The sequence below is a fragment of the Limanda limanda genome, chromosome 12, assembly GCF_963576545.1.
Source record: "Limanda limanda chromosome 12, fLimLim1.1, whole genome shotgun sequence".
Lineage (NCBI taxonomy): Eukaryota > Metazoa > Chordata > Actinopteri > Pleuronectiformes > Pleuronectidae > Limanda > Limanda limanda.
Genome location: NC_083647.1, coordinates 2,882,565 through 2,895,183, shown reverse-complemented (window position 1 = coordinate 2,895,183; position 12,619 = coordinate 2,882,565). Strand labels below are relative to the sequence as shown.

Here is a 12,619-nt window from a genome sequence, read left to right as displayed (position 1 = left end):
AGACTTATTCATTAAAATAACAGCATGGTGGGGTTCATTCAAATTTAATACAAATAAAGTTTACTTGTACATCTTCAGAAATCACAGTTTTCATCATATGGCTTAACAATCAGTGCAAGGTGCAACATCCTTGACCCTTGACAAGAGTGAGGAAAGACTCCCAAAGAAACGCAGAGCCCTCAGGGAGAGTCACACATGAGCAATCCCTCTCCCAGGACAGACACAAGTGCCTGTCAGCGTTTTATTATAATTGACAAACGGCTAGTTATGAAAGCAGCATGGCTGTGGGAACGGCCTTGGATCACATGACTCTGCTAATATAATTAAAATCAAATATGCAATAATCACACAGTGACACCCAAAGAACATTTTTAGGAACGCTCACTTTTAATCATACAAAGTGCCATCACTTAAATTCAACTTTTTTTTTAGCACATTAAATTCTCAGTACAGATGTCTTATAAACAAAAGATTATGATAAAAAGAATAGATTTTTCTATTCTATCTATGCAGCAGATGCAGCTTGAGTTTCAGTGAGCGAGTGGTAATGCTTCCCCCGTGCTCAGCAGTAACATTTAGAATCAGTGAGATGACTACAGTGTGTGATCAGTTCACATGGACGCCTGCACATTTTAAGATGTCGACACAATAAACAAAAACAAAAGAAGAGTGAAATGTGATTAACGGTAAAAAACTACCTGAGACTATCATTACAATTAAAGGTCCAACCAAACTAACATCCAGCCTCCAGGTGTCCCCACACTGTTACGTATATATAATGTCCTTTTTTCACAATTCATCTACATTAATACGCAACCATTAATAGTGAATAGTTTTATGGGGAAATGATGCTGCAAATATTTTTAAGATATGCTAAATGTGAATGCATTCAATCTGAGCAGACCAATTAAGTGTTGACTCCTCGCGGTGACTTCCACAGATCTTGTTGAGGGAACTTGTACACTTGCTTATGGCTCATAAACAATAGTGGTCATGGTAGTAACTGTGGAGTCAACCATGACTTAAAGCTCGACTCTCTCAAACAATAACAGAACAATCATCCATCCAGCAACACGTCCCATAGAACACTAAACATTTGGGTTGGTCTTTCTGTGACTGGATGTTGGCGAGGAGGCTCAGACTGATTGTCAAACTTTAGATTCAGGAGGAACAGTGCACATTCCATCCTGACCGTTGAACACTGGACCAGCTCTTTACCCTTGCAGGAGTGCTAAGGGGATTATGGGAGTTTGATCATCCAGACAACATGTGTTTGGTAAACTTGCAGGAGGCTTATAGCCGTGTTACCCAGGTGACCCTGTGGGAGGCACTGCAGGAGTCTGGGGTTAACGGTAAATGGCTCTTCTAGTCTTAAAGACCACTCCAAGGACTTAAATCCACAAACCACATCCACCTACTGACACACACATTCATGCAGCACGTATGTACTTATATATATTACTTATACATCCCACAACCACATTGATGGCAATTTGAGGTTCATCATCTTGCACAGGGCATTTGAAAAGGCATTCAGGGTTCTATTAAAATGATATATACTCATGGAAAAGAATGCATTTAGTTTGCATCCAAATCCATTTCTGTTTGCTTAATTGCAGGGAACATTGTCACTGTGCCATGCTCATGGTTCCAAATGTGTGTATTTATAGTCTTTTAAAGGCATAGTTCACCCAAAAGGCCTGCAATGCTGTATACTCCTTTATATCCACAAGTGTTTTTGGTGAACTATTCCTTTAAGAAATGGGTGCGTTTTGGGAGGAACATGCAACAAACCAATCAGAGCACCAGCTCCCAATCCCTTTATAGGCCAGGTGAGCTGGCACCTTGATGGATTCATATTATGATGGTGGACCTTTCAGAACATTTCACTGCAGATAAAAGAGATCATGCATATACGTGTGTGTGTGTGTTTGTGTGCGTGTGTGCGTGTGCTACAAGCTGAAGGTGCACTAGTTGTGCATCTGCTTTTGTAAAAAGCATATCCCTGTCTGATAATGAGCGTTAAAATAAAATTGAAATTATGCACCACTGTCTCTTTTCCACTGCCTCAAGATATCATGCACCAAAAATGTGTCTGACCACACCTCATTTTAAGATCAGCACACCCATGGGTGCTTAGATGGAGGTGAGTACATTTGCATTTCACTCAGCATTGCCCTGTTTCAGGTAGTTAGGGCCCTTAGAGTTAATCCCCCTTTAATAAAACAGGCTGATAGGTCCAGTAGGTCCTAAATGTCATGCAGACTAAAAATACATATTGAATATACACAGCATTTTGCAATGTAACCAAAGCCCTAAGAAACATCCAGGGTGATATGCTTATCTTGACATCATCAGTTTACCTGACCAGCTCTATGCAAACATGAACACTGTCAAGTCCCTCAGCTGAACACCAGTGAGACTAACTGGAAGACAAAGTAAACTGTACATTACTGTAAGTTTCACCCAGTATAAAATGTACTCTGTCAATCCTAAATTGAATTGGTATGAGAATATTTGATCTGTTGAACACATTTTCCAAAACAAATCCCAGTTTTAAGTTGTATCCATTTTACCAATTTCAAACCTTTCCATGACTTTGAGAAAGGCATATTTACATTCCTCACACTTCTGACTACTCCCTTGAGAAGACTTCTACTTGTATATATTAGACATGTGCAATTTAAGGGCAATAAGAATAGTTCCACTTTTCAATTCATCAGAATAGAGTGTGCATACATGGCACAAGTAAGTTTAGACAACAGGCCAATTATTTCTTCCCCAGGGATTTGGTGGGCCAGAAGATAATCAAAGGTTATTTTAAGAGATGAACTTGTGACAGACTGTTAGAGAGCGCTTGGAGAACTGCTCACAGAGTAAACATTTTACAGCAAAAAAGGTTTCAAAAGAACATATTATGCATTCTGTGTCAGCTTACTTCCAGACACTGTTTCTGACGCTTAGTGATATTACTGCTGTGCCTGCACGCCACATTCACAGTGTATGACAGCAAAGTGTGAGACTCCACACAGATGTGTGCAGTTTGATCTTGTGAGCACAGGCACTCTTTGGCCTCTGACTCAAACAGAAACAAAGCATTTCCCCCCCTGTGTTTCCGTTCCTTTAAATCACAGGATCGATAGCATTATGTCACGTCAGCAACGGCAGCAGGTCAGCTCGCCTACTTTCTTCTGAGGCTGGAGACGCTCCAGACCAGACAATCCTGAAGAATCCTGACTCAACAAGCTTTACAGCATTTCCAGAAAGCAGCTAAGGTCTGTCTGTCTCTATCACTACAGAGCAGTAAAGCCCTCTCCACTGCCCCCCCCTAAAAACCATAGATCCAACTAATATCCCGTCATGACATCCGTTGCTATTACAGTCCTGCATGTGTAAGTATTAACCAAAGAAAACAGCAGGCTTAGCCTATCGTCGGCTCTCATTACTTCTGGATGTAGATGATGATGATGCACAGAGTTCCCACCAGTCCCAGGGCGTGAATACCCAGGAACCAGAGCAGCAGCCAGAAGAACACAATCAATACCGGCTCCACTATCTTGTCTCCAAAGTACATCTGGCTGAACCCCATCGCTCGCAGGCACTTGTTGAGCATCCCAAAGAAAGTCCCCATCCGCTCACAGTCATCCAGCAGAGGCTCTCTGGTGGTGGGGTCTTCCACATGGGGCCACCCGGCACTGGGATCGATGGGTGGTCCAGGTCGGGTCTCGCTGCCATCAGCCTGTGGTGACAAAGTAACAGACATGATCAGAGCTGCTCCTGCACACTGTTACTTCTTTAGACGAGATGTTTTCCCTCTGCTTATTGGACTTTATTGCCCCCACTTTTTGTCTTACCCTTCTTAACCTAACCCCAAAGCCAAAATGGGACAATACAGTTTCCTGAATGGCCACTTGAGACAGGCTCCCAAAACAAGTCAATCCCCATCGACCCACATTGAATCAGAATTAATCATGTTTAGAGATTTGGTCTCTACAGCTAATTCCTCCTTCATGACAACTTTAGAGGGGCTGACTTTAGTTTTGAGGGGGTGACTTCTTTATCTATATTTACTCATCAGTTTAAATTTGAATGCGGAATTACAAACACAAGGGGTCAGCAACAAATTGTGCACAGACAATTCAGTATGGCCTTCGCAGGAGACTTTAACAATTTAAATGTCCGTTGACAGGAAATAGCTTCTCAAATCCTACTCTGTAGCATTGCACTTGCAACTTCCTCAACAACGATACAAAAAACGAGTTCCCACATCAATCTGAAACTCTTACAGCAAATGGATAAGTTTCAATTTATAGACTAAGACTTTGTAGTTTCATTTCAGGGAAGGCAAACTCACGTGATTTACTCTTATGTCAAATAGAGTGACAGTGATTTTACTCATATGTTATAACAACCAGGTCGTATAAATGTCATGAGTCCCAATACAATTAGCTAAATGGTTGGCCAATGACAAGTAAAGAAAGTATGCCAGATGATTCCAATAAACCATTCAAGAGTTCCACCAAAACAGTCAAAAGTTAACAAATACTTATCCATCCAAGATCTGGATGTTGTTTGGTGTAAATCTGAACTTTCATTGTGGTCATATTGGGGACATGACCTTTGACCTCCAGGGGCCATTAAAGCACTACTCCTGTTGGAAAGGAGTCAGCTGACCTATAACATTCTCCTGTCAACAGACTGACGCTGTCTGTCAGCTTCCTACTGACTTCGTTCAGATTCTCTCTGATCTCATGATGAGAATCTGTCACATGATGTTTTCTCTTGTTATGATGAACATGTCACAGTGAGCACTGAGACAGCAGCTCATCTCAAGCTGCTCTATAACCAAACACACGCCCAGCAGAACAGGAAATGAGACGTTTATTACATGAAAAGTAGTTTTCCTTCACGTGGAGTGTATCCGATTGTGTGTATTACACCAGACAGCTCTTATTAACCGAGAAAGGAACTTACACGAGTCTCATATACATCCCGATTTCTATACTTGATCACGTGATAGCTGTATGTACACGAGTCAGGTTCTTAAAGTGCTGAGCCGCTTGTTTTAGAACGTTTCTTTATTTAAAAGTCAGATCTCTGAATGGCGTTTGGCTGAGGCGCTGCTGTTGCTAGTTTTTACAGGAGCTTCACTGGAATGAATGACAAGCACGATCACAGGTCGTCTGTGAGCGGAGCTACGACACAGCGCGACCCCCCCCCCCCCGACACCTGCTCCCCCAGGTCCCACGGTAGGACGACACGGTTAGCATGAGATCCGCGGAGGAGCTGCTTTACCCGGTGACGCTGGAGGTGTGGTGCGGTCTGTCGTGGAGCAGCGTGTCCCCCTCCGCTCCGGTTCAGCGCCGGGGGCTCCTCACGTTCACGTCGGTTAGAAACATGCCGGTCTGTGACGGGCGGTGCAGCGGACATTTTCCACTGCGGTAGAGCCAGGCTTCACTCCGGAACACAGGCAGGGCCAGTCAGCTACGTTAAGCGGTGCGTGTTTGTACTGAGCATTACGGTAAGAACGCTGAAGAACCGATTTCAAAATAAACGCAACTTCCGGTGGGCGTGACTCACCCCACCATATTCATGAAGTTTGTCCGTCAGTCAAGATAAGAACAACTAAATGAACAATATACGTAAATATAAAATTGGAAATATTATTTAAAAAATACCAGCCACTGTATATCAGTTCAAATTGAGATCCAGTGTAAGGTTTGGAGGAAAGAAACTAATTCTGTAGCACCAATGCTGTCATGATTGTCAAGTTATTAGTGAGAGCAATACAACAGAATCATGAGGATTAGTTCATGGAAACACAGTAACTGCACTCAAAGACACCACATCACCACGTCATGGTGTCTACATTTCTCACTAAACATAAACTGAACATAAACTATTCTAAACACATATGAAACAAGTCAAAACATCAACATAATATGGCTAAACTAATCACGAGACAACCACCGAACGCTCCCATGAGCCTCTGCACAAGTATTGTCCAATGGAGCGACCGGCTCACCGATCACTACAATATGTTGACTGTTGAGAAGGCTGTCGTTTTCGTTTGCCTAGTGCTTAATATGAAAATAACTTGTTGTCAGCAGTGATGAATTCTACAGCGCTTCCTTATTTTATCTTATAGGATAAACTGGACTCTCCTTTATAGCTGCTTTCAGACAGGCTGTCAACTCTCCAGTTCGTCCGTATTTTCTCTGGAGGATTAAAGAAAGAAGAGGTGAAAGAAGGTGAGACAATGTTGTCCCACAATAAAGTTTCAGCATTTACAGTGATGCACCAAATCCATAAATATAAACTGTACTTTCTCGCGGCCACATCTGTCCAGTCAACAGTAACGTTGAAGAAAAAGCATATTGAGCTTACAGTTCACATCATTACAACAAAATACATCATCAAAAACAAGATGTTTCTCCTTCACACTTTCCTTGACCCCATGACATTTCCATCCAGGTCAAAGAATAGTGGTTAAGAATGCAGCTTTTTTTTCTTGACCTTATTTGGTTTTATTTGAGAGTTGCAAACTAACAGAGCATTAATCCGGCCTACGGCACTGTGTTGTACAGTTCTATATTCTTGTTATCAGTCCAGTTTCCAGTGACGATACTATATGTATTATTTCTGTTGGCAATTCTATAGTGCTAATATGTGTTTGTTATTATTTTGTTCCAGCTGAGTCTTTTGTAAGTGTCTCTCATTATCATATATCGAGTAACTAAAAACACAATCAGTCCGCAGTCTGGTTTATTGCAGATTTCCTTCAGTTTCAATTTGGAGGATTTCCAGTGAGGAATTCATCTTCTTTCTGTGGGTGTCTTTCTTTCAGATCTTTATTCCATACCCTATTCTACTGTTTATGATTTTATGTGTGGGATTTTATGTTTTGTTTTAATTTTTGGCACTGCGGTTTTATTTGTTTAGTAATCCGTGTTTGGCAAAATGATCCACTATTCAATGTCTAGTATGAAATTCAGTTCTATTTGTATAGCGCCATATCACAACATACATTATGTGTAGGCACTTTACATAGTAAGATGGAGACCTTCCAAAATTATAGAGAAACCCAACAGTTTCAGTAATGAGCATGCACAGAGAAACGTATTAACAAAAAACTTACTTACATTTATTTAATGCTAGTAAAATTATGAATGTAGGGCTTATATGTTTTTAAAGTGTGCATTTCATACACTATGGACCAATGTTATTATTAGTGTTTTATTCCTTATATTAAAATCAGTGTTAACTTTCAGCACTATATAACAATATTCAACAGGGCAAAGATGTGCAATAGTCTTCAGGACTCTACAGGGTGATGGTGTTTACATTTGCTTTGTCTGACCCTGATGTTGTGATTTCTTCTCTTGACAGTGAGGCGTGGGATTACATGCAGCATGTACACAGAGTAATCCCAGCTAATCTGGGATTCTGTTTCACTCTGCACCCTGGTTACAATCTCAGACTGAGGAGTACTGGGAATATGGAGAAACAAATGGCCTGCCGGAGAACGGGGCTCATCTGTTGAAAGATGTATCTGCTGCTCCTTGCTCACATCTTGCAGTCGTCTCTGTTGGCAGTCCACTCGTGCCCTGCTTTTTGTGCGTGCACGTTTGGGAGCAGTGGAACAGCACAGCTCAGGTTGAGTGAGGCTGACTTCATTCTCATCTGTGTGTGTTCGTGTTTAGGTGATTTGTCTCTCCATGAATAGAACTCAGCCTGTTACTTTCTTATCTTAATAATATGATCAGAGCTCTATTTGAGCCAACGCTACAGTGCTAATGCAACAAATGTTATAAACTTCATCAAATGTTTGCAAATCATTGAATAGCATCCTGCATGACAAAAATAATTGTTATTGTATGGTCATGTGCATAGTAGTTTACATTCTGTATAAAAGTGGTTTATATGAACAGGAACAGGACTGCAGTCATCTTATCAAAACTAAATCTGGTGCCCGCTAACAGCAAAGTATCAATGCTATAACAATGCCACATACACTGAATCTCATAGTGTTGCTTTTGGATGAAATATGATCTGAAAGGAATAATATTCTATTAATAAAGAGACATTGACTCCTCATATATGAAAGATGTTCGGGGCCATCAGAAATATAGCTTAGTCCACATTTTTTGGTGTTTAATTGTAATAATAAAACATTTATGAATAAAAATGACATGTGACGAATACGTATTTGTAATCGAATTTCAAGTTAAATAGATATTTTTATTTATTAAACATTTTAATCCTATAATTTCATTTTATCATCAAATTATAAATTATCCACATAATTGATGATTATTATTTTTTGATAGTTGTGATATTGTGTAGCTTAATGCAAATCAAATAATTAATCTATACCATAAAATATAACATTTCTTAATATAAAGTACACTTTGGTTTTTGTTAATATTTTAATTATTAAAGGCACCATGTCCATTACTGGTGGTAGTAATGTGGAACCTAGACAGAGGCACTGGAATAATTGGTTTTTATTTGATAATTTATTAAATAATTAATTTTACATTGTTTAATTATGGTTAGTTTATATATAAATCAATTAAAACAATGTTTTCAATCAATTCCTTTCCAATTTCTTTATTCTGTAATTATACTATACATGTTTAAATAAATTATAATGTTATAATCTAAACAAAATCTACTCTCATCTTTCTCTTTCTTTCTGTCACCTGAATAGTAGTAAAGGAGCAGTGGAAGCTGACGTTTCCCCCCTGTTGTTTGGATCAATAATGCATGTAAATGAGTACAAGTAAATGTTTTATGAGAAGCACTTACTGTAGAGCCTCTACTATTATGAAACACTCCAAAACCGATATTACAGGAGCAATATGCCAATAAAATGGGGAGGAGAACTGATAATTCAATTATGAATGTTATTGTGAGAGCTGCACTCAGCAATGTTAGGCCTATAAAAAAAATTGTGGTTAGAAAACTACCTACAAATGTGTTTAAAATGTTACAGGAATTTATCATTATGTATACAGTGAAAAACTATAATCGTTCAGAAAATAAACAAAGATCATGAAGTGTGTATAAATACATATCTGTCTTTGTTTTCAACAGCAGGTTGGTGCAGTGCAGTGACCCTGGAATCGTATCTGTTCCCATCAATGTCCCAGCTGACACAGTCAAACTGCGTCTAGAGAAGACCTTGATCTCCAGGGTGCCCCGGGCAGCCTTTTACAACCTGTCTGAGCTGCAGTTCTTGGGGCTGGTCTACAACTTCATTTCATCCGTACACCCGAGCAGCTTTGTCAACCTCAAGGCCCTGCGAGAGCTCCGCCTAGATGGGAACCTCCTGTCATCCTTCCCCTGGGAGGGCCTCAGGGACATGCCACAACTCCAAACTCTTGGACTCCACAACAACCGTCTGTCCAGCCTGCCTGCCCACGCTGTGCTCTTCCTCCCCAACATCACCTACCTCGACCTGTCCAGCAACAGGTGGGTCCACAGGCTGCATGGAGCCAGCCTGATATAAGGAACTACAGGGCAGTCAGTCACGTTCAATAGATATGTTCAACTCTCTTTTCTTTCCTTTCCTTCCCTTTTTGTCTCTCCAGGTGCTTTTATTTCTCCTTCCATTTGCTTAATTGTCTTTCCTGTTTTTCTTATGATCTTTCCATTTCTTATAATCCTTCCTGTAATTCAATTTTCTCTCCTCTCCACAGGCTGACTATTTTACCTGCAGAGCTGCTGGACCTCTGGTTTCCTCTGCCAGGACAACAGGAGGGTCAAGTAAAGAAGAGAATATTGGGTACAGTATGTTACAGCATGTTTTGAAGAAATGGGGACACATAATATTCTACTGCTGTCTGATGCAGCTATAGCTGATGTAGATCAGCAAAGACACAAAGAGGCCTACGGTCTGTCAGACTCACTGTAATGTTTGTAACGTTATACAACACCATACACATGTTGAATTAGAATATCTCAACCCTTTGAGTTTGGATTTTTGACGTAAAGGGTCAAATAATGACAACGTAAGTGTTAAGCAGTTCAAAAAAGGGATAGATACAACTCCAGCATCATGTTTTACTTCTCTTTTGGAAATGTTCTCTTCAACAATCCACTATAGTATACGGACACTTAATATTTTTGAAAATAGAACATTACATTAATTGTACACATTGGTCACCTGCCTAAAGAGGGAGAGAGTGTTGATCTATTGTATATGACAGCTCATGTGTCACTACTGAAAACACTTTGATGTGCACAGTTGAAAACCTGCCACTGCAGCCATCTCATTGTCCTCAGGCATGTTCCACCCAGTGCATGACACATAGGCTATCAAACATGACATCAGTGTTAACAAGTCAAATTATCCTGAATACCCAGGTCTCCATGACAACCCTTGGTTATGTGACTGCCAGATCTCCATGGTGATGTCCTTGTCCATGTCTCTGGGGAGTCCTGTAGTTATCATGGACCAGTTTCTGATGTGTAGCAGGTCTCTGGGTCAGTCAGCGATGCTCCTGACCCAGGCAGAGCTGCCCAGCTGTATGAGGCCCTCGGTCCAGCCTTCAGCCACCAAAGTCATTTCTCCTTTGGGCAGTAACGTAATACTCCGCTGTGACGCTAGTGGCTACCCAACACCAACCCTAACCTGGATCAAAACCTCATCTTACACAGGTAAGTAGTCTAGGGTTAGTCTACTCTCCGGTGATTCACTTTCTGATTTACGCTACTAATGTCAGAGCATTAGTCATATTGTAATTTTATTCTCTTTACAGATTGTTGCCAGCAACAGATCCCTGAGAACTCTGAACAGCTACCAAGGAACTTGGAGAGCTGTAAGTGGTGCTACTCTGTCTCTTTCAGGATTTATTTTATATTATATGCGGTTCACATAAGGGTGGCACATGGTGCATTAATTAGGGGTGGGGAATTTTCAGCCTTCGGGCCATATGCGGCCCACAGGTTTGTTTGATCCGGTCTGCGAGGCAATTCATCAATACAGTAAAAAAAAAATAACAACACACTGAACAGCGACTCTAAATCTGTGAAGTACCATGAGTGCGTCTGCATTTAGCTGCTCTGTGTCTCATCACACACACAGGCCCCGGGCCCCGCTCACTCAAATACTCATGTAAATCTTAACCACCCCATCCTGTTTACTGAGCTGGTAATAAACATCCTGAGCCAGATATTTAATATTTATTCAAGAGCAGCTTTTGTTAACAGAGCCAGAGGGTCCACTTGATTTATTGTTGTGGTTATTACCCTTTACATATTTTTAATTCAAATGTCAGACTGAATATTCTTAAGAATTAAGTTTATTGCTCTTGGAAAGGGTGACCTTGCATTATTATGCTATAAAATAGTCAATATATCAGTGGTATGAAATGATTTCAAAATGATAATGTCATTCATCACAATAATTCTGGGACTGGCTATCATCCAACGATATAAAATATTATTGTGACAGGCCTACCTTAATATTTGTAATAATACCCCAACTTAGACATTTCCTACACAGTTACACATGTCCAAGCAAAATTTGTATCGTACAATGAAAGATCCTTTACTAAATTAATATTGAATCAAGCTGTTTTGAGACCTTATGAATCGATTCGATTAATAATAAACAATCATTAAGTCGGAAAGATGTCATGAAAATGAAAATTACCCTTGATCGAAAAAAGGTGCCCTGCATCTCTGAAGAATTTTATTTTTTTTTTGCAACACTGTACATATAGATACACAATAGGTCCATTTGAAGTCAATCAGCCAACCGAGAGAACTAATTGTTGCCAATGAATATGTTTGGGGCTGGATTGTATTACTAGATTTGTAGATGAACTTGAATTTATTTTGGTCTGGGGTCAAAGATTGCCTCTGAGATTGAAACCATTTTATGTTCCAGTTGTGCAGGAATCTCCACGTGTGGGGGTTCGCTGGTCGATAATCAGCCTCAATGGGTTGTCATACAAGGATGCTGGTGAATACCGCTGCCAGGCACGGAACATGGCGGGAATATCCGAAGCCCTGATTAAACTGAAGGTAGTGGGCAACACGAGACTCCGTCTTCCGAGGAAGAAGTCCCAAAAGACTCCATCCAAATCAAAAAAACGGAAGCCAAACCAGAGCCCAGGTACTGCAAACACCCCCTCAGTGAAGGAGAATCAGATACTCCAAAACATCTCACCACCGTCCACCAACAACATCCAGACTCTCCCGAACATTGTGTCCAAAGTACTCCCTGTAGACAAGAACATTAAAAGGCCTAAACTGAACAGTGCAAAGAAAAAGAGCCAGAAGTCCAGCAAGTCTACATCCGAGTCCTCAAACAACTTAACAACTGTTCTTTTGTCAGCAACACTTCTGTAACATGATGAAGGTAGCCAGGGTCAGTGACTTGGTCGACATGGAGAGGCAAATAAACGTCATTGTTTATAAACCAGTAGTTTAAGTGTACTGTGCTTTTTTTTTGGGGGGGGGGGCATTCTACACAGTAGAATAATAGACAGTTCATTGAGAAGCTATGCTGTCAGTTTGTAAAAGTTAAATGTGTGACACATTGTATCCATGCTGGAGATCGACGCCCAGTCATGTTCACAACTAACTGTTCAGTCCATGTTGATAT

At 40.5% G+C, this 12,619-nt stretch overlaps 2 protein-coding genes across 2 annotated transcripts; one reads left to right on the top strand and one right to left on the bottom strand.

The window, feature by feature from the left end:
• Window positions 1-28: 28 nt before the first annotated feature.
• fam241a (family with sequence similarity 241 member A) lies at window positions 29-5,508 on the bottom strand. Its single transcript, XM_061082454.1, has 2 exons — window positions 5,296-5,508; window positions 29-3,739 (listed from the first exon to the last, which is right to left on the bottom strand). The coding sequence occupies exons 1-2, from the start codon at window positions 5,428-5,430 to the stop codon at window positions 3,443-3,445; spliced, it is 432 nt and encodes a 143-aa protein (XP_060938437.1). The 5' UTR covers window positions 5,431-5,508; the 3' UTR covers window positions 29-3,442.
• Window positions 5,321-12,410, top strand: lrit3b (leucine-rich repeat, immunoglobulin-like and transmembrane domains 3b). Its single transcript, XM_061082452.1, has 8 exons — window positions 5,321-5,521; window positions 6,149-6,251; window positions 7,390-7,656; window positions 9,100-9,477; window positions 9,705-9,790; window positions 10,372-10,665; window positions 10,767-10,826; window positions 11,900-12,410. Exons 3-8 carry the CDS (start codon window positions 7,547-7,549, stop codon window positions 12,361-12,363), a joined length of 1,392 nt encoding a protein of 463 aa, XP_060938435.1. The 5' UTR covers window positions 5,321-5,521; window positions 6,149-6,251; window positions 7,390-7,546; the 3' UTR covers window positions 12,364-12,410.
• The last annotated feature ends 209 nt before the right edge of the window (window positions 12,411-12,619 follow it).